The sequence below is a fragment of the Oryzias melastigma genome, linkage group LG2, assembly GCF_002922805.2.
Source record: "Oryzias melastigma strain HK-1 linkage group LG2, ASM292280v2, whole genome shotgun sequence".
Classification (NCBI taxonomy): Eukaryota; Metazoa; Chordata; class Actinopteri; order Beloniformes; family Adrianichthyidae; genus Oryzias; species Oryzias melastigma.
The window spans coordinates 16,408,024-16,428,426 of NC_050513.1; the positions used below are offsets into that span (position 1 = coordinate 16,408,024).

At 35.5% G+C, this 20,403-nt stretch overlaps 2 protein-coding genes and 2 long non-coding RNA genes across 5 annotated transcripts in view; 2 read left to right on the top strand and 2 right to left on the bottom strand.

Moving 5' to 3' along the window:
* LOC118599596 overlaps nt 1-8,969 on the bottom strand; it is a 14,998-nt gene extending 6,029 nt beyond the window's left edge. The window contains exon 1 of the long non-coding RNA XR_004949008.1: nt 8,825-8,969. This is a non-coding gene — a long non-coding RNA (uncharacterized LOC118599596). The remainder of the gene's footprint in view (nt 1-8,824) is intronic.
* Nucleotides 1-12,494, top strand: part of LOC112156837 (T-cell surface glycoprotein CD3 zeta chain) — an 18,675-nt gene extending 6,181 nt beyond the window's left edge. The window contains exons 2-7 of one of the 2 annotated variants that reach the window (XM_024289225.2): nt 8,966-9,063; nt 10,232-10,273; nt 10,351-10,395; nt 11,285-11,314; nt 11,389-11,439; nt 11,515-12,494. In XM_024289225.2, coding sequence (XP_024144993.1) covers nt 8,966-9,063; nt 10,232-10,273; nt 10,351-10,395; nt 11,285-11,314; nt 11,389-11,439; nt 11,515-11,610 — 362 coding nt within the window. In that variant the 3' untranslated portion in view covers nt 11,611-12,494. The remainder of the gene's footprint in view (nt 1-8,965; nt 9,064-10,231; nt 10,274-10,350; nt 10,396-11,284; nt 11,315-11,388; nt 11,440-11,514) is intronic. The other variant, XM_024289226.2, reaches the window with a different exon arrangement.
* LOC118599595 lies at nt 12,367-12,893 on the bottom strand. Its single transcript, XR_004949007.1, has 2 exons — nt 12,766-12,893; nt 12,367-12,653 (listed from the first exon to the last, which is right to left on the bottom strand). It is a non-coding gene; the product is annotated as an uncharacterized LOC118599595 (long non-coding RNA).
* dnajc27 (DnaJ (Hsp40) homolog, subfamily C, member 27) lies at nt 12,803-19,610 on the top strand. Its single transcript, XM_024289205.2, has 7 exons — nt 12,803-13,120; nt 13,564-13,646; nt 13,716-13,785; nt 13,856-14,020; nt 15,257-15,379; nt 15,447-15,607; nt 16,995-19,610. Exons 1-7 carry the CDS (start codon nt 13,037-13,039, stop codon nt 17,125-17,127), a joined length of 819 nt encoding a protein of 272 aa, XP_024144973.1. The 5' UTR covers nt 12,803-13,036; the 3' UTR covers nt 17,128-19,610.
* The last annotated feature ends 793 nt before the right edge of the window (nt 19,611-20,403 follow it).

Sequence of the window (20,403 nt, forward strand, 5' to 3'; positions counted from 1 at the left end):
TGGTGATATCAAAGATTTTTCTAGATTTTCGCTCATTGCTCAAGGGATTTACCTTATCAAGTATATATTTTTCAGTTTGTAAGTTTGTATTTCAATTTCGCATTTGACTCTGATACATATATAAATATATGTGTATATATATATATATATATATATATAAACACATAGCATGAACTTTTACCTCTAGAGATTTGAACCCGTTCTCAAGAGATAACTTCCAACTCACAGATTATTACATGCCTCTTATGAAAACAAAAATGTTCTTTTATTCTTTCAAAACCAGTAGTTTAATTCAAGAAGTTCAAAAATGAGAAGCAGCTGCATATGTCAGATTTAAAAGATGTTATCACTGTGTATTAGTGCACATGTGAGTCAGGTCATTTAATCTTATGTGTGTGTGCATGTGCTGATAGAGGGGCTGATAGCTGCTCGCCGCAAAATAAAGACCTGCTTCCTGTCTTTAAAATATTCGCAGAAACACATCGAGAGGCAGGGGTGCTAATTTTCCATCAGCCTCGATGAGACTAAGAGACTAATTCAGACCCCCGACCCCCCCACCCAAAAAAACAAACAAAAAAAAAAACCTAAAAGTTCAGCTCCGAAAGGATCTGTAACTGATGGTTTCACTCTAAGCTCACATACAACTAAATGGGGCCCATGGCGCATTCCTGCTGGACGCCGCTTTGAATCTAATAATAAAAAAACCTACTTTGAATGGTCAAACAGAACATGCTTTGTTTTAAAAAAAACAAAGCAAAAACAATCAGTTACTTCAACTTTCTTTAAAAAAATGTTTGTAAGAGGTGAAATTGGATCATTTTAACTACAAAGTTCAAACAATTGAAACATTTTTTCAATCTGTTTTTTTTAATGAGTCATTTAATTTATAGAACATGTTAAAAACAACAGAATTTGACCAAAATGAAGCAAATTCACTGAGATAGATAAAATACGTAGTAACTCCAAGAAAAATAAAAAAAACGAAAAAAAAGTTGAATTAATTAAACATTAATTTATTTGAAAAAAATAATAAAATCACCATTTATTTTGCAATCAAAATAAGGGAGAAAAGTACAAAATATAAAAGAAAATAGCAAGTGACATAATAATCTTATAGCTTCCAATTTGACATACATGTGTAACGACTAAGAGGACTTTAGACTAATTTATTATAATTCTTTTCATGTTTAAAAAAAAAAAGTATTTTCATTTTAACTTTTAATAGAACTTCAAAAGCTGAGAACTACAAACAGGCTTACAGACTAACCTCATCTGTTCTTTAAACTATAGGATATAAGTTAAAAGTTACAAGCCGCAATGTGTCCGTGTCAGACGTGATCCGCGTCTGTTTCGTGTATGTGTCCGTCACTATATCACCTGTCTGTTTTATTCTTCCTACTTTACCCACAAACGTTGGAACAAAACGATGGGGACATATTAAATATTGACCAATATGAATTGTTTATTTTTTTTGTGTTTGCGGTGATGCAGAAAATAAGTTACAGCCAAAGTTTTCTGATAAATATAATCTACTTGTTCTGAGCATTGAGCTTCGCCTTGATGTTGATGCTGTGAAGCTGCAGACAATGGCGGAGATTGTCAAAAAAGGTACACTTAAACGCCCCAAACAATTATTTTTCAGTAACTCACGACTAATGATCACAAATCATTACAAGCACTCAAAAAAAAAGTGTGTGTGAGTGTCTATAGATGTATATAACATGTTCACATGCAAATAAAACATATATATATATATATATATATATATAACATGCCATTATAAAAATGAAACATATATATATGTTTTATATTTATGTTTCATTTATATAACGGTATGTTACATATATATGACCATAATATGTATATGTTTTATTTATATAACAATATATATATACATATATATATATATATATATATATATATATATATATATATATAAAACGTGTAGATTCCTAAATAATATATAAATATATATTTAAACATGTCGATGTGTAAATAAGCATGTCTATATTTATATATATAAAAGATGTCGACATGCAAATAAAACATGTCTATATATATATGTAACATGCCGTTATATAAATAACACATATATCTATATATATAAATCTAAATGTTTTATATATATAATATGTGGTTATATAAATAAAACATATATATATATTATGGTCATATTTGGTCATAAATATGTAACATGCCGTTATATAAATGAAACGTGTGTGTGTATATATATATATATATATGTTTTATATTTATGTTTTATTTATATAACGGTATGTTACATATATATGACCATAATATGTATATGTTTTATTTATATAACTATATATATATATGTGTAAATAAGCTTGTCTATATTTATATATACAAAAGATGTCGACATGCAAATAAAACATGTCTACATATATATATATATATATATATATATATATATATATATATATATGTTTTATATTTATGTTTTATTTATATAACGGTATGTTACATATATATGACCATAATATGTATATGTTTTATTTATATAACTATATATATATATGTGTAAATAAGCTTGTCTATATTTATATATACAAAAGATGTCGACATGCAAATAAAACATGTCTACATATATATATATATATATATATATATATATATATATATATATATGTAACATGCCTTTATATAAATAAAACATTTATTTATATATATAGATAAACGTTTCAATATAAATATATATGGGGTTTTTTCTTTTTTCGAGATTTTGAAAAATACAAAGAAAAAAAAACAAGCAAAAAAAAAGATCTCAATAAAAGAAACAAAGTATACCCAAAAGTTATAAAAAAAAATCTCTAAAGACAAATTGTATTAAAAATCCTTAAAAATAATACTTTGAAAAGCAGACTCCAATCTACAAAGTTGACTATACACACAACGTAGGGTTCTGGTCACCTATGAACTTTGCCGGTTGTCGACGGGATTGACTCACAAACAAAACTAAGGAGTTCATATTGGTCAACAGTTAATATTTCCTTGACATTTTGCTCTTTACTGTTTGTCGTTAAGATAAGTAGGAAGAACAGAACAGATAGTGGCGACATCGCAATGAGCACAAAAGCAAAACGGACATTTCTGTGACACGGACACATTGTGGTCTTTCAACTTTTAACTGCAGCTCATCTGTTTCATGAGCAAATGAGGGTAGTGCCCCGTCTGTTTGTGGTTCTCTGCTTTTGTAGTTTTGTTAGTGTTAGTAGTTCATGAAAAACTGCAAATCAAGAGCATCTCTATGAGTTTGACGGAGCCCATACATGTCACTTAGGACTCAGACCGTCATCTGTGAGCACAAAGCAGGAAGATCTGTGGTCAGTTCTAACCGCAACCAGATAGCAGTTTTAAAGAAATCTCAAGAAGTGTTTAACTAAAACTTCTTATTCAGCTAGCTACATGCTAGCTGTTTTAGCTAATTTAGGCAATTTAGCTAAAATTTTAGCTTTATGCTAGTTGTTTTGGCTAAATTAGACATTTTGTCAGTCATTTAGTATTTAGCTAATATTTTAGCTTGCTATCAGCTTCAGCGATTTCAGCTATCAATTTCAGCATTTTCAGCTTCAGCATTTTTAGCCATAAATTTCCGCTTCTTCAGCTATCAGTACAAGCATCTTCAGTGGCCAAATTCAGCTTACAGCATTCACACTAGCATTATTGCAGGCAATGCTGTAAATCTAATCAATTATAGTTTCAAACAACTAGCATCAAGTCTCATGTTTTTAGGAAAAAAAAGCAAACCCTTTCTTAGCTAAATTTTGCACAACAACAAAATTCAAAGTTTAGACGGAGGCCATGTTTATTTTTTGTGTTGTTGTTTCTTTTGGTGCGGTGAAACTAAAGATGACGAATTGACATTTAACTAAAGCGTCAAATATTGAGCAACATCATCATCATACAGTGTGTGCGGCGCTACTACAACCCACTTCTCAAACCCTCAGCTTCCTTCTGACCCCAGCGGATCAATCTACTTCCTGGTCTGTTCCCTTTGATGTTTTTGAGGATTCCTCCGCACTCGGGGAGCCTGTTATGATGGAAAACTTTTTTTGCTGAGCCAGATCTTTTGCCGGGAAATGCCCAGTCTTCACCACAGATGACTCAGGAGGATCTCTGCTGTGGAGGTTGTTTCCACTCACTGTTTACATGCAGCTTGAGTCTTACAGAAGTGGAAAACGACTGAGGTGATTACTGTGCTTATTAACTGCAGTCATCATTGAATTTTTCCTTTCTGCTGCGTATTATTGACGTTATTAAAGATGAATCATGGAAAGAAAGATGAAACCAAAACCGGAGGAATCATATACCGGTATACTTTTTTTTTTGTTGGGGAGAGTTGCGTTACATACTCCTTTTTGTTGAAACAAACTAGTGCAAGGCATTACGAATCATTGTTTTTTGTACTATTGGTACTTGGGTGGTACAGTTTCGGTAATTCTTGTATTGCAACAGACTTCTTCTTTGGGTTTTTTACAGCTCCCTTTAAAAAGTACAACACAAAACGATCCATCCCTCAATCCTCTTGTCATTTTGATTAGATTTTATAAATTGTATTATTTTGGAAAAATAAAAGAAAAAATTTGAGAAAAGAAAATTACACTCTACAAAATTGCAAAATTCACACACACTCTACACAGTTTTGCACCAACAAAACCTTCAGTGACCCTATACGGACACACTAGGCATGTGACGTGTGTTCAAGAACACACTGAATGTGGATTCTTGAATGTGCTTTTAGCCCATGGTGTTCACACTGTACAAGCAGGGAGGGGCTTCTCTCTTCCTATCGTTTATTAAAGCATGTCCGCCACCGGCAGTTGCGAAACCCTTGGTACAAAATGTCAAAGTGTTGCAAATCTCATTACAATCTTCTTCTTTCACAGCTCTATTCCAATAAATGGATGATTTTGTCTTGTATAAGTTTGACTGAGCACAAACTGCAATTACGTCAATACCAAATCTGAGTCAATGGTTGGTAAAAATTCAACCTAGGTTTAACTTTCATGCATTCAATGACCATGGTTTTGTTTGTTGAACCTGAAATTGTAGCAAAAACTTGCATAGCTATGCTTTAACGCGAGAGTTTTGAACGCTGAAGCCTGAAATGCACATTTACGCCCGTGGCCGCTTGAACTGCGTTACAGAAGGCTGTGTGAAGGCAGCTTCAGAAATGTTGGAAGATGAAATTCTGATGAATTGTGAGTTGAGTCAAAATATAGCTGTGAATTGGTTGGAAAATATGTTGTAAACAGTGCAGGAATATTCCCTTCTCTAAAAAGTATTTTGTATGAGAAAACTATTGACTGTTTATGAGAACTCGACTGACTTTTGCTGACAGCTGGAGGGGTTAAGCTTTGACTGTATAAGAGATCTGGACCGAGTGAGTGTGACATCACTCACAGAAAATGACTAACTTCGAGTTACAACAAAAAATAAAAAGTGAATTCAGTCACCATTTTTTCACAATACGGATGTTGAAAGCATTGACAGTATATAGTGAGAACTGGACCCTCCTCGTGTTCCATATAGGAAGTACCCGCTGGTCCCAGAAAGCCCAGATCCCAAAGACTTCCATTATGAAATAAACAGCTGTTACTCAGTCATTCTCTATCAGAATAAGCATTTTTGCTCTGATACTTTTTTTTTAACATGTTCTTGCTAAATGTATTTTTTTCCCATTACATATTTTCTTTATTGGAAATTAGTCAAGTTATAAACTAGCCAACCAGATGCCTCAATAAGAACGTGTAGTGCCCGCTGGCCCCACCTCAAATGTTTGAAAGGTTTGATTGACATATTCTTGGACCAATCACTGCTTGTTAACGCCGCCTGGTCCCAAAAAAATGGCGAAATCTGGCGATATCCCAACCTCAGAAAAATGGCAACAGAATTTATTTAATTTGGTTGGAACCCGAGGTAACAGCCTTGTTCTGTCCATCTCTATTCATGTCAATGATTGGAACCAGAAATTGTCCGTGGGCAGTGATTGGTCAATCGGTCTTAGTCAATGTTTCTATGACAACCACTCTTACAATCGAGGAGTAAGTTAATTAGAGGTCCACACCCCTAACACTTGTCAAACACTTTAATCCCTCGATGTAAGACTTTTGTTGAGACCTCTGATTGGTCAGTTCCTAACTTGAATGTCTTTAAATAAAGAAGAAATATGAAGGAAAAATAAAAGTAAAATAAGTACATGTTAAAAAAAGCAGAAGAGCAATAATTGTTATTCTGACAAATACAATGACTAAGTAATACCTGTTCATGTCTTCATGGAAGTCTATGGGATTTTGACTTCTTGGAGCCAGGGTACTTCCGTTTGGGAGGAGTCACTCAGTCCAGTTCTCATATACAGTCAATCCTTCCAAAAGAAGATGCTGAAATTCTGCAAAGATCGCAAAAGAGAAAAGATAGAAAACCTCCCACTCTGATAAAAAATAATTTTAAAAAATAGCAACAGAAAACACCATCCAAATGTTACCGTAACCCCTGGCAGCTCTAACTGTATCATCCCTCACAAAAACATCTATTTATCAAAAGATTTACAACCCAAGAGGTGGTTGTGCAAACAGAGAGGCCAAGGATGATGCAAACAGTATTTAATTCCTGCTTGTAGTTTGTCACAAAGTATTCTTTATTTTTTATGATTTTTTTTTCTTCTATTCTCTTGTTTTGGATTCAGTTTTACAACTTGTTTTTTAAGAAACCCTGACTGTATATTAGTCATATGCTAAGTGGAGGACTTTAAATAGCTTCATTGTTTTGTTGCTCTATACATTTTGAAGCACACATAAAGGTCTCAGATGATCTCTTTTGTTCTTTTTTTTTCTTCTTAAGTGCACAGCCTATATTTTGCACACTGGTTACCATACGATATTTGAGCCTGAACTGCCTCAGACTGAGGGTTGATGCTATAGTCACACTTCCTGTGAAGGCGCAAGGTGTTTCTGTGATGTGCGCTGTCTGCATCATCACTGCGTTGAGTTTTCGCCATCTTGATTTCAAATAGAAGAAAAAAACGAAGGCAACGGTTTATGAAAAAATAAAAAACATACAGCACTGACAGAAATAGATAAAAGCTCCTCACAGATTTGCATCAACTCTGCTTTAAACAGATTAGGATTGTTTGTGATTCCATTCTATATTTCCAAATTTAAACTATACTGTTAGTGACACACATGACTGTTTCTCAACTATATGGAAAAGGCTCTAAGCCCCTTTTCGTTAGATTTCTGTTATGTTTTCTGCAATTTGTGCTTTGGTTTATTTTCTTTGTATTTAATGTGTGCACCAGTCACAGCACAAAACACACATTTGTTAAAGGGAACACTGGTGATAAAAATGTTTTGATTCAGAAACAAATGCTAGGCGCTCTGTTTACTCCAGTATTTTTCTTCTTCATGTGTAAATGTATACATAAAGCAAAAAATATATTAGATTTGTTTTTGAATTTTGACTGTCTTATCCAGTGTGTCTGTTTTCCGCTAAAACATAAAATGAAAGTTCGATTAAATCCATGATGGTGGTACTGGTACGTACATGGAGTTTGTCCTAGTTCTGTTGTGTTTGTAGGTTAAGGTTTGTGTTTTTGTTGTGAGACAGGCCGTTTTGGAGTACATTTTAGCTTCCTGCTGAGGATACTATAAAAAATAAAGCATCAGTTTTAGTTTACTATTTATTTTATTTATTCTATTTTACCTATTGCAAACATTAGAATTCTGAGTTTGCGCCAATCAGATGCAAATGTTTGAGCCCAAACTGATGGTTCTGTTTTAATAGTCATTAGCAAAAAAGTAGTACATTTGAGGTTTATTCTTTAAGAATGCTCCAGTATAAGTATAGGAAGTATATTTAATATATACCATATACAAGTGGGGTAGGAAGTATACTAGCTAAATACTTCTCCAGACTAAAGTGGGACATTTTACAGATCCACTCTGATGAAAACTGAGTTTTTGGTGTTTTTGACATGTTCTTGTGGCATTTTTCTGATGATAGAGGATATATATATATATACACACATATACACACACACACACACACACATACACAAATCGGGGTGAGTCTATTTTCTCTCCATGTGTAAGGGAGCGCTAAACAGAGCGATGTCAGCAATGAGAACCACGTTCTCACCTCGACTCGGAGGTGATTTCTGATGAACTACTGACGATTTGCAGAGACTATGTCCAAGAAAACAACCCCTTTTATGACTTTGGCAAAAAACAAACTGAAAAAAACATGCATTATTATAAATAAAAGGCCGCTGCTTTTGCAATAGATCAAAAGATGATCAGAGTGGACCCTGCCTCACTTTAAGCATAGACTAAGTACTCTCAGTCAAGAAGTATTCTTGACCTCACAACTTTTTCTTAGAGTAAATCCAGACTAGACTTTTTTTAATCAATGAATCCTTTGTCTTTGACTCCTTAAGCTCTTATTGTTAGAATCATGACTCTTTAAATCTGGATATTTTTGGCCTCATAGTGTCCACGCTGACTGACAGTTGAATGTTTGAAGTTGCTTCTCTCTGGCATCAGAACTTTTTTCGTCCTTCAAGGTCTCAGGGGGAACATTGTGATCATCACTTCTTGCTGGTTTTTATTTTGGGGTTGAGTTTCAGACTGTTTACGCCTTCACCAGACTGGCCTGTTTAAGTCGCTGAGAGCGCCCCCGTCTGGCAGATGGTTTGATGGTTTGAGGTTTTAACAGAATGTGAGAATCGACGTGGCTGCAGTTTACAGTTTGACTCACACACACTTTGAACACTCACTGAACCGCACACACACTCTGTGATGCACACCTGTGAGATGAAGAGCCACCATCTGATCTCTGAGGAAACCGCCGGGCTTCCTCTCTCGCTCTCTCGAAGCGTTTGAGAACTGATGAAGATCCTCCTCCTCCTCATCTTCATCTTCGGTCTCTTCTTTCTGCCTTCTCCCAGAGGCCACAATGCTGACTGACCCCCGCCTCTGCTACATCTTGGACGGGTTCCTCGGCCTGTACGGCCTCATCATCACCGGCATGTTCATCAAGGAGAAGGTCGGTTAACTTTTATGGAGCAAACTAAAACTTTAAAGACTGAGGTTAAACAGAACCTTCATTCTGACTATGAGCTTCAAACTGTTCCTCTTCATGAAAGTCATTTTCGAACTTTTTGTCCACATTGAAGATCAGAGTCCCTCCAGGATGACCAGCCATGAACACCAAACTTTGATAATTAATCAATATGTCAAAAAAAGGTCCTTTAAAAACACTCTTATCATTTCCACACGAGAAAAAAATATATAAAAAAAATCAAGAAAAATGAAAATATATACAGATACAAAAGTACAAGATGTACTCCAGCTTTTGCTTATCATTCTACTAAATTTTTGGCAAGCTGTGGTGCTGTTTTTAAATTAAATTTGTATCAAACATGTAAATATTTAAAATGCAATCTTTATGATAAAATCCTGTAGGTAATAATATTAAAAAAACAACAACAATAGAAAAAAACTATAACAATGCAAAAAAATGTTTGAAAAGGAGCAGGCGGAAACTTTACTTGTGAAAGCCAGTCTCTTTAGAAACTACAATTTACTATGAAGATAATATATAATTACTGGTATAATTAGCAATAATCTTCATCATTTATAAATTAGTTTATACATATATAATGTATGAAAATACATTATGTATATATATTATATATACATGTATATATGATATATATATATATATGTAATATCTTTACATATATATGTATATGTAATATATATATCGCATATATGTATATGTAATATATATATATATGTAATATCTATACATATAAATGTAAAATATACAAATATAAGTATTATATATAATATATGATTGCCCCGTTTACAATTAAAACCTTTTTTTCCCATATAACTATCAATATAAATATTTTTATTTTTACTAACTACTTTTTTCTGTGTATCCTTTATACATATATTCTTGTATTTTTCCTATGCCATCTGTTTTTAGGTGCTTTTTTTAACTTTAGACATTTTTTGATGTTTTTGTTTAAGCACTACACTATTCCAAACGTTTGTTTCGCACACAGACACACACAATCCTACACGGTTTGTTCTTGCGCTTGGTAATTTAAATTATGCTGTTCCTCTCAAATAGTTTTCTCCTACTATGATCTGTATGTTTCTTGGTAGTATGTATTTATATCCTTTCTAAACCCTTGTTTCTGCAGTTCTTTAGACCAAAGGTGAAGTCCGATGAAAACATCTATAACGTGAGTCCCTTTCCACTTTTTTGGGTTTTAGGATGATGATGATGTTGAGGATGCTCATATGGTTCTTTTGTTTCCAGGACCCCAGGGTTACAACTACTCATAGAGACCCCGAGCAAGGAAGAGTGAGTTCCCCTCAGCACCACTCCCAGTTTTTGAATAAATGTTGAGAGAATATTCACATGAATGTGCAGGGGGGGAAAAACCATCTCATTTACTCACTGTCTCAAATTTGATCCACACATTTAAAACAGTTTACTATAAAGAATTCATTATCAACATTTTTTTATAAAGCAATTAGTCATGTACATAAATGATATTCTGACCATAAAAGTTTTGAAAATGACCTAAACTTTTTACCCGGCAACAATTTTTTTTAGATTTCAATGAAGTAGTCATTTTGAAATGAGGAGGAAAAAAACGTCTACTGCTCCTAGTGGAGTGGTGATGAACTACAAGGCAGAAAACATGGACCAAGTTGTATACATTGGGTTTTTAAGGAAACTTTGGATTGTGATAATGAAATAGGGGTCTCAAAAATACGCAAATCAAATATGACGCAAATGCTTATAAAACCTGAAACATGTACACACACGTGTACTACCCCCTAACAGCTAAAAACCTATATAGTGCAGAACTATCCAGTACCTTGGATTTTAAAAACTTGAACACATGCTCACTACTTTATTTTTAAACAGCAGATGTGATGTAACAATTTCCTGATGTAAAACTTGATAAATAGGAATATTTTACGAAGAGTATTTATGAAATTAACTGTTGAAGCGCAATGCATTGTGGTCTATAACCACTAATTTAGAGAGCGTTGATGAACATTGATCGTTGAACATTAAATCCAAACACTTGAGGAACAATCTGAAATAAACAACTATTTTCTGAAGTTAATAAAAAGAAGCATTCTATAATTTAAAAATAAATTAACACTAAAATCTGACTAACTTTGTGAACTCACTAGAGAAATATAACTGGAAATAACTTAAGTCTGATATTTTTCAGCAGAGACGGAAGACAGAGGACATTTACACGGTGAGGAACTCTTCTCTTTGATTCAAAAAGGCGATTCTGTGTGATGTGGTCTGATGTGCGTTTGTCCTGTTTAGCCTCTGAGGGAACAAGACCAAGGAGAGTACAAGGAGATTCGTAAGAAGGATGTATGTTTCGCTGAAGCTTGTGAAACATTTGTGTTATTTTTTTTAAACATGCTGACGAAGTGTTGTGTTCTGCAGCGCCCGAGAAAAAATGACCAGGTCTACCAGGACCTGAGCGCAGCCAGCAGAGACACCTATGACGCTCTGCACATGCAGCCGCTTGCTGCCCGCTAACGGAGCTAGAGCGGTGTTCTGGCGTTGAAGGCGGAGCCTAAAGTCCTGTTGATAATTCTGACATGCCGACGGTGCCTAAAAGAAAACATAAAATGTGCTTTTGGATCTGTAAAAAACAAATTTTAAATTATTTCATGGTTTTTGTGACCTTCCAAACAAAACACCCCCACATCAGAATCATTTACCTTAATTAACAAAGTTAATTTGTACTCATATGATTTAAAAAAGTAACTTATTTGAATAAATTATGTAATTTTTTTTTATTTAACACAATTTTTTATTTTTTTTTTCTTGCAAAAGAGACATTTCCTCTTATAAAAAAAGGTGTGTTTAAATTAAGTCAAGCAAGATAATAGAGCCAAAGACATCAATAGTATACATAATTTATAAATACGGAAAAAAAGTATAATCAACAAAACTTTTATTCGGTTCCAAAACATCCTTTAAAATGTTAAAAATACCAATTAAAGTTTTTTTCCTTATCATTTTTTAAACAGTATTGCACCATTTTTAAGTTTAGCGACATACAAATTAATTTTCAGCACATAAAATAACTGAGAAAAATTGTACTTCTCAACTTTTTAAGGATTTTTGTATCTAATTTCATATTGTCTTGTACATTTTTTTTACAGTTTTTTATTTTATGTTGCAACGTGTTATGATACATTTCCTTCTGTCATTTCTTCTTTTGCATCAATGTTGTTTGTTTTAACATGAGAAAAGTCTTTTTCTTTTATTATTTTTGGACTTGACATATTTTTTTTTTGTTTGTTTGTTTCATCCTGAGAATATTTCAGCAAGTTTGAGCTTTAATTTTGATGATTTTTGTAACATTGTTGGATGTACTTTCTGCTTTATCAATAAAGTCATGTTTGTCAAAGCGAGTTCATGATTTTGATGTTAACATGTTAGACCAGATAAAAGTTAAAATCAACCTGCCTCTACAAACAATTTTGGCGATTTTTCCCCTTTTCACATAATATGGAGGAAAAAGCTTTGCTTTGAAGTTCTGTTGGCCTTTGATATTGGGAAGAGGCCGCCATCTTGAATTAAAAAAAAAACTCCTATTAGTGCCAGCCAAAAATAAAAAAATCCAAGAGATTTCAATCTATATATATATATACAGTATATTAATAAATTAGGTTGTAATATCACCTCCGCTCCAGCAGGATGCAGTGTCGCCCCACTCTGCTGTCACCGTCATCATGAAGAAGTGTTTAGGATGTGAGCTATGGGGTTAGCGGGCTGTGACATCGTCCTAAAGACGTTATAATTCACAATGGAACTACCCGGCGTGATTAAATAAACCTGTCGCGGGGTTCGTTTTCAAGCCGCCCGCTGAACGGCTCGCTCGTGCGAATAGCTTCTAGCTAGCTGCAGCTGCTGCCGCCGCGCGCGCACAAACGCGCCTGCTAGCCGAGTGCAGATGGAAACAACTGCCCCTAAAAGACGAGACAAAAAGTCTCTGCGGGTGAAGGTGATCAGCCTGGGGAACGCAGAGGTGGGAAAGGTAAAGAAACGCTGGTGCAGGTAAACTTTAAGCTGCATTCAGGATCAAAACATCAGTGTTTACAGTGATCATAACAGAGACTGTTCATTAAATTACGCAAAGAAACACGAATTTCTAACAGGAATATCGCACATTATTTATCCCAACTCTAATATAGAAGAATAGCTTTCATAAACATTTAATTTGAATGGAAACTTCAGCTATATTACATAATTATTGAGATAAAGATGAACTTTATCCTTCATAGTAAAGGCCAAAAACGCTTTTTTAAATCTTATACTGACAAATAGCCGTTTTTTTTGGTAAAATATCTACATTAAAGCAGCAGATTAATGTGAAGAAACATGTTGAGCTCCATCCTGATGCAGCTACACATCACTTCTTCTTTCCTGCAATCTGATTGGTCGTTGAAGTTCTCCTCCACCTGACTGTTTGTTCTGCAGAGCTGCATTATCAAACGTTACTGCGAGAAGAGGTTCGTTCCCAAGTATCTGGCCACCATCGGGATCGACTACGGCGTCACCAAGTGAGTCTGCGTTCGCTCGCCGCCTCATGTGCGTTTGTTGTGTCAATGGTCACGTGTGCTGTGTGTCAGGGTGCAGGTCCGAGACCGAGAGATCAAGGTGAACATCTTCGACATGGCGGGTCATCCCTTCTTCTACGAGGTGGGACGCGACGTCTCGAAGCTGCGGCGCCAACCTTTCTGTCCACCATGTGACCTGCTCTGTCTTTCAGGTGCGGAACGAGTTCTATAAGGACAGCCAGGGCGTGCTGCTGGTGTACGACGTGGGGGTGCGCGAGAGCTTCGAGGCTCTGGACAGCTGGCTGGGAGAGATGAAGCAGGAGATGGGCTCGCAGGCCAACATGGACAGCATCGTGTTCATCGTCTGTGCTAACAAGGTCATCGACATGTCATATCGTCCTAAAAAATAGTCTGTCCACCCACCTTACTCTTTTCTGACTATTTCTGGATTGAAAAAAACAGAAGTACTCCAGTTAAAAGATAAGATCACATGAGAATGTCAGATAGTGAGGGTGGTAGGGGTGTAACAGATCACAAAACTCAAGGTTCGGATCGTGTCACAGTCTAAGAGTCACAATTAGATTTGTGTCACAGTTACCGAGTCACGATTCAAATTGTGTCACGGTTTGGACCGTGTCACAGTTCGAATCGTGTCATGGTTTTTAAATGATGGTTTGGAAAATGTCACAATTTTTTGAGACATGGTTCTCATCTTGTCATGGTTTCAGAGTCATGGTTTGGATTGTGTCACGATTTTAGAGTCAAGGTTCAGATCGTGCCACAGTTTTAAAGTCACAGTTTGGATCATGTCATGGTTTTCAAGTCACGGTTTGGGCCATGTCATGGTTTTAGAGTCACGGTTCAGATCGTGTCACGGTTTATAAGTTGTCACGGTTTTCGAGTCACGTTTCAAATCATGTCACGGTTTTCGAGTCACGGTTCAGATCATGTCACTGTTTTCGAGTCACGGTTCGGATCGTGTCACGATTTTAGAGTCACCGTTAAGATCGTGTCAGTTTTCGAGTCACGGTTCGGATCGTGTCACAGTTTGGATCGTGTCACGGTTTTCGAGTCACGGTTCAGATCATGTCATGGTTTTCAGGTCACGGTTCAGATCATGTCACTGTTTTCGAGTCACGGTTCAGATCATGTCACGGTTTTAGAGTCATGGTTCGGATTGTGTCATGGTTTTAGAGTCACGGTTCGGATCGTGTCACGGTTTTCGAGTCACGGTTCAGATCATGTCACTGTTTTCGAGTCACGGTTCGGATCATGTCACAGTTTGGATCGTGTCAAGGTTTTCGAGTCACGGTTCAGATCATGTCATGGTTTTAGAGTCACGGTTCAGATCGTGTCAAGATGTTGGAGTCACGGTTTTTATCATGTCATGGTTTTCGAGTCAGGGTTCGGATGGTGTTGCGGTTTTAGATTCACAGTTCAGATGGAGTCACGGGTTTAGAGTCATAGTTCAGATCAGTAAAACGGAAAAAAACAGCGGGACTCGTATGTGCCCAACCGTAGCTAGTAATGCTTACGGGTCATGTAGCCATGGACCCATAGAAGGTGCAAACGTTACATTAAAACAAAAGCTGAGGAAGATCTTGTCTCTACAGGTGGACTTAACAAAGAGAAGGGTGGTGGACGAGGGCGAGGGCCGTTTGTGGGCGGAGTCTAGAGGGTTTCACTACTTCGAGACGTCGGCTCAGAGCGGCGAGGGCATCAACGAGATGTTCCAGGTACTCTTTGCACTTTGGAGCCGTTCCCAGTGACAGAACGGGAGCTTCAGCTTCGTCCTCTCTGCAGGCCTTCTTCTCCTCCATCACCGACATGTGCGAGAACGGCGGGAAGCGGCCGGTGTCCGAGGTCAGCGTGGGCTTCACCAAAGAGCAGGCCGACACCATCAGGCGCATCCGCAACAGCAAGGACTCATGGGATATGCTTGGTGTGAAACCTGGTGCCACACGGTGAGTCAGTAAAGAGGTCGTCATCATGATCTGGTTTAATCTGTGGAAGTTGATTACAGTTGATTTGACCAGGTTGCAGATATCTGAATATTTTGATACTTTTAACAGACATTTTTACTATATGGTACTATATTTATAAAGATTAGCGATCTTGGAAGTCACACATACTTGTACTAATTTTTTTTACTGAACGTATCGCGGATATCCACGTATTTTAATATAAATATCCAGACTTACTGAGCTTGGATGTCAGAAATATTTGTACTCGTTTTTTTCAAAACAGATCGCGAATATCCAAGTACTCAAATACTAACCCAATTTATTGTACTGTGATATATTTATAGAGATCACAAGTCAGTAATCTTGGATGTCACAAATATTTGTACTTGTCTTTTTCCAGACTGGATTGTGGATCTCTGAATATTTTGATTCTCTTTACAGCCCTTTTTACTGTATAGTACTAGATTTATAAAGATTAGTGATCTTGGATGTTACACATATTTGTACTCATTTTATTTTCAGAACAGATCATGGAAATCTGAGCTTTGGATACTTGTTATAGCCTTATTCACTACATTCAATTATATTTATAAAGATCGTAAAACGTCAATCTTGGATGTCACAAATATTTGTACTTGATTTCCTGGAACATGCAGATATCTGAATATTTTGATACTTTTGGTTCCTTTTTGTACTATATTTATAAAGATCGCGAATCAGGTATCTTGGAAGTCGCATATATTTTTTATTCGTTTTTTTACGCAGATATCTAAGTTTTTAAATATAAAAATGGCTGTGGTTTCATATATTTATAAAGATAGGAAGTCAGCAATCTCAGACGTCACAAACATTTGTACTTTTTTAGGAACAGATTGCGAATATCTGAATATTTTGATTTTCTTTACAGTCCATTTCACTTTAGTTTATTTTTAAAGATAGCGAATCAGTGATCTTTATGTCTCAAATATTAATACTTAATTTTTATGGAGCGCATTGTGGATATCCAAGTATTCAGATTCTGGTTACAGCTGTATTTCCTTGACTATATTTATCAAGACAGCAAATTAGTTAAATTTTTCTGGAAATATTGTGGACATAAGAGTATTTGGATACGTGTTCCAGCCTTCTATGTTTACTTGTTGTCTGCACTGGAGTAAACATTCCAGTAGACTCAGGCCTTTGCTGTCCTCAGGAGTCTTTTTGTGTCCTGCAAGAACCTTCTACTAACTCTAGCCGGTGGACAGTTTAAACCGTTGTCATGGTGACGCTCACCTGCTGTCGCTTCGTTAAAACGCACCCACTTCCTGTTGAGTTTAAACCTGAGCTGACAGACGAGGCGCCGCTTCCTGAACTTGTTGGCGGCATCCCGCTGCCCCTGTGTTTCCAGGGAGGAGGTGAACAAGGCCTACAGGAAGCTGGCCGTCCTGCTTCACCCGGACAAATGCGTGGCGCCCGGCAGCGAGGACGCTTTCAAGGCGGTGGTGAACGCCCGTACCTCACTGCTGAAGAACATTAAATGAAACCAACGCATCACTGCGGGCTGAAAACTCACGACCAACGACTGCAGGAAAAAACGCCAGAACGACTCCTCACTGAAGAAACACACGGAGAAGAGAGCTGCAGGGCTCCCGGGCGCACTCAGAAACAAAACTTTCATTTGTCAGTATTTTCTGCTTAGAATCTAAAGAGAAGTGTTGAATTTTATGCATTTATTTTTTTAAATCTTGGTTAAAAAAAAATGTATTAAACGTTTTTGTCCTCTATTTTACAAGCTTTATTGGAATTTTCAAATAGGTTATTAAAGACCCCATTTAATTTGAACTAATTTAAAAAGATTACAATTTTTAATAATTAGGTATTTTTTATTTAAGATGACGAAAATATTTCAAGGTGAAAGTAAAAAGCTAAAACTAAAATTGAGAAGCAGACAAAAGTATGTTAATAAATTCAATTTCAAAATAAAACAGCTTTTGAACCAAAGCTTTTCAAAATAAAAGAAGGCATTGTGTTAAATAAAATAAATATTTTAATTGTTTTTTGAAGTTTGGACAGATTTTAGGTTAAAATCCAATTAGTCTTTGAAATGTACTGTTCAAAACATCAAATGTATTTATATTTATTGAAATGGAAAAGTATTCACAAATAATAATAATTTGTTTATATTTTTTGAATAAGTTGGGAAAGTTTGAGTGTCTTCGAGCTCCTGCGGCTCTTCTCTTCCTCTCATCAGATTCAGTGTTTAAACTCCAGTCACTGTTTTACACATTTTTGAACTACTGTTGTTGTTGTTGTTTACGGAAGCCGGAAACAGCCTGCCTTGCAGGTTTTTTTATTTTGGCGATTTGGCGTTTTCTCATAACGACATTATGAATCTGGTTATCAGGAGAACATAAATTTCATTTTTTCATGATAACGAAATTAATTATCTCATATCACATAAAAATTTATTTCATATTCTTGTGTTAATGAGATCTATTGTCCCGTTGTCATGAGGAAATAAATTTAATTGTCTTGTGTTAATGAGATCTATTGTCCCGTTGTCATGAGGAAATAAATTTAATTGTCTTGTGATAATGAGATCTATTGTCTCGTTATCACGATAAAACAAATTTCATTTTCTTGTGATAATGAGATCCATTCTCTCGTTATCACGATAAAAAAATCTAATTTTCTTTTGATAATGAAATCCATTATCTTGTTATCACGATAAAACAAATTTCGTTTTTTTTAACAATGAGATCCATTCTCTTGTTATCATGGTAAAATAAATGTAATTTTCTTGTAATAATGAGATCCATTATCTCGTTATCACAATAAAACAAATTCCATTTTGTTATGATAATAAGATCCATTCTCTCGCTATCACGATAAAACAAATGTCATTTTCTTGTGATAATGAGATCCATTCTCTCATTATCACGATAAAACAAATTTAATTTTTTGTAATAATGAGATCCATTCTCTCGTTATCACAATAAAACAAATTCCATTTTCTTGTGATAACGAGATCCAATATCCCGTGATAAGACTCAAAACAGGCAAAGTTTTGGCGTCTCAGTGTGGGAAACGAAGATTGGGGGTCTTCTTCATGATCTTTTTATCCTTATAAAACAATTGAAAAAATAAAAATAAAACAAAGTCGGGCAGGCCGTTTTCCACTTCTGTAGTTGTTCACTGTTTGATGTTCTGCCAAATCATTACGGAGAGGAATGACAAAAATCTGAGTGCATGTTGGATTGTCAGTTCTTGCATTTGAAAGCTATAGGAGGCTCCGCCCCTCCGCTGCACCTGCCCGCAAGCCAGTCTGCGTTCTGGAGGACTCCATCCAATAATAATAATCCATATGTCTCATTTTTATGTTTTTGATTGAAGAGGAAATGTGCAATATTTTTAATTGTGTGTGTTTTAAGTTATTTAACTCTAAGTTAACAATTTGTGTCCAAAAACCGTTTCAAACGGACAAAACTTTGTTTTTTAAATATTATCGAAAAAAATGTTGGTTTCATCAAATGAAGTGTTCTCTGCTTTAAATCAATTAATCATATTAGTTGTTAAAGCTGCCAATATTTTCATTTTGTTTCTGAAGAAAAAATCGTCCGTGTTGATTTTTCTCTTTCCTGTGTGCCATCAGTTGTTGATGAAAACACAAAGTGCTTAAAAAGACCTCATGTGTGTTTGTGCCTCAAACCTCTCGTTTCCTCTCTTCTCCCCGTCCTTCATTTTGTGTTTTTGTGGCGTTCCTAAACGAAAATCTTGCTCCTTTATCCTCTCTGCATGATGGACCTTTGTGTATCATGGAAAATGTCAATGTTCACAACTTTTCACAGATCTTTAGTTTGGTTTGAACCTGAACTTGAAGCTGGGTTTCACTAACGCAGAGGTTCTCTCCCGACATTGTTTACATGATAAAGATGAGCGGTTTCCTCCAACAGCATGAACTTTCACAGGTTTATGTTTGTACATGTGTGTTTTAACGGGAATGAATAAAGGCGCTCATATCTTCCTCACGTCCACTCATTGTCTTTTTCTGAAGACGAACCGTTTTAGGGAAGTTTTGGAGCATTTAGCCAGTGGGAGAGTTTCATATGGAGGGGCAGAAAACTTTAGAAGAATAAAAAATGAGTGTGGAAATAAAATTAAAAGATTAGGAATACGTGTTTCAAATGGTTTTATTAATAATATCTAACATTATTAAGAATATTGCTTTTTCTTATTTTCAGGTGCTTGTAGTGGCGATTTCTTTTTTTATTTTTTTTTGTCAAAAATTATACTAAAGCTAGCTTCAAAATTGGAGGCAACACTTTTTTTCTGATGGGGACACTTGGCCCCCTGTGGCTCCGCCCCTTCCTTTAACAAATTTAAATGACAAAATACTGACAGGAACAATGTCCAGTCTGGTTTAAAAAATATTACTCTAACACAATATAAAGGGTTTTTGTTAATATAGTGTTCAGAAGTGTGTTGGGTTTGGGAATTCTGGACGAAGTGGGCGGAGTCAATAGGGAAAGGAGAAAAGTTAGGGGTGTTGGCATCTGTCAGAAGAGGAAAAAAGGAGAAAAGGCTGCAAGTGAACTCATAAATAAATAAAAAAGGGATAATCTACCCAAGAAATACAGATTAAAGGTGGAAACCCTTAATTTTCTTAATTACTTTATTTTTTCTAATATGAATATTCCTTTCTATTTTAGATTTTTTCAAATGTACATTTTTTTCAACCTTTTTTTAAATTCACTTTAAAGGATAACCAAACCCAAAATCAACTTTTTTTGGTTGTTGACCTCTATAAATAGGGCTTT

Coding starts and splice junctions, on each gene's coding strand:
- dnajc27 (XM_024289205.2), top strand. CDS start 13,037: ATGGAAACAACTGCCCCTAAAAGACGAGACAAAAAGTCTCTGCGGGTG. Junction 13,786..13,855: donor GTCATCCCTTCTTCTACGAG/GTGGGACGCGAC, acceptor TCTGTCTTTCAG/GTGCGGAACGAGTTCTATAA. Junction 15,380..15,446: donor GCATCAACGAGATGTTCCAG/GTACTCTTTGCA, acceptor TCCTCTCTGCAG/GCCTTCTTCTCCTCCATCAC.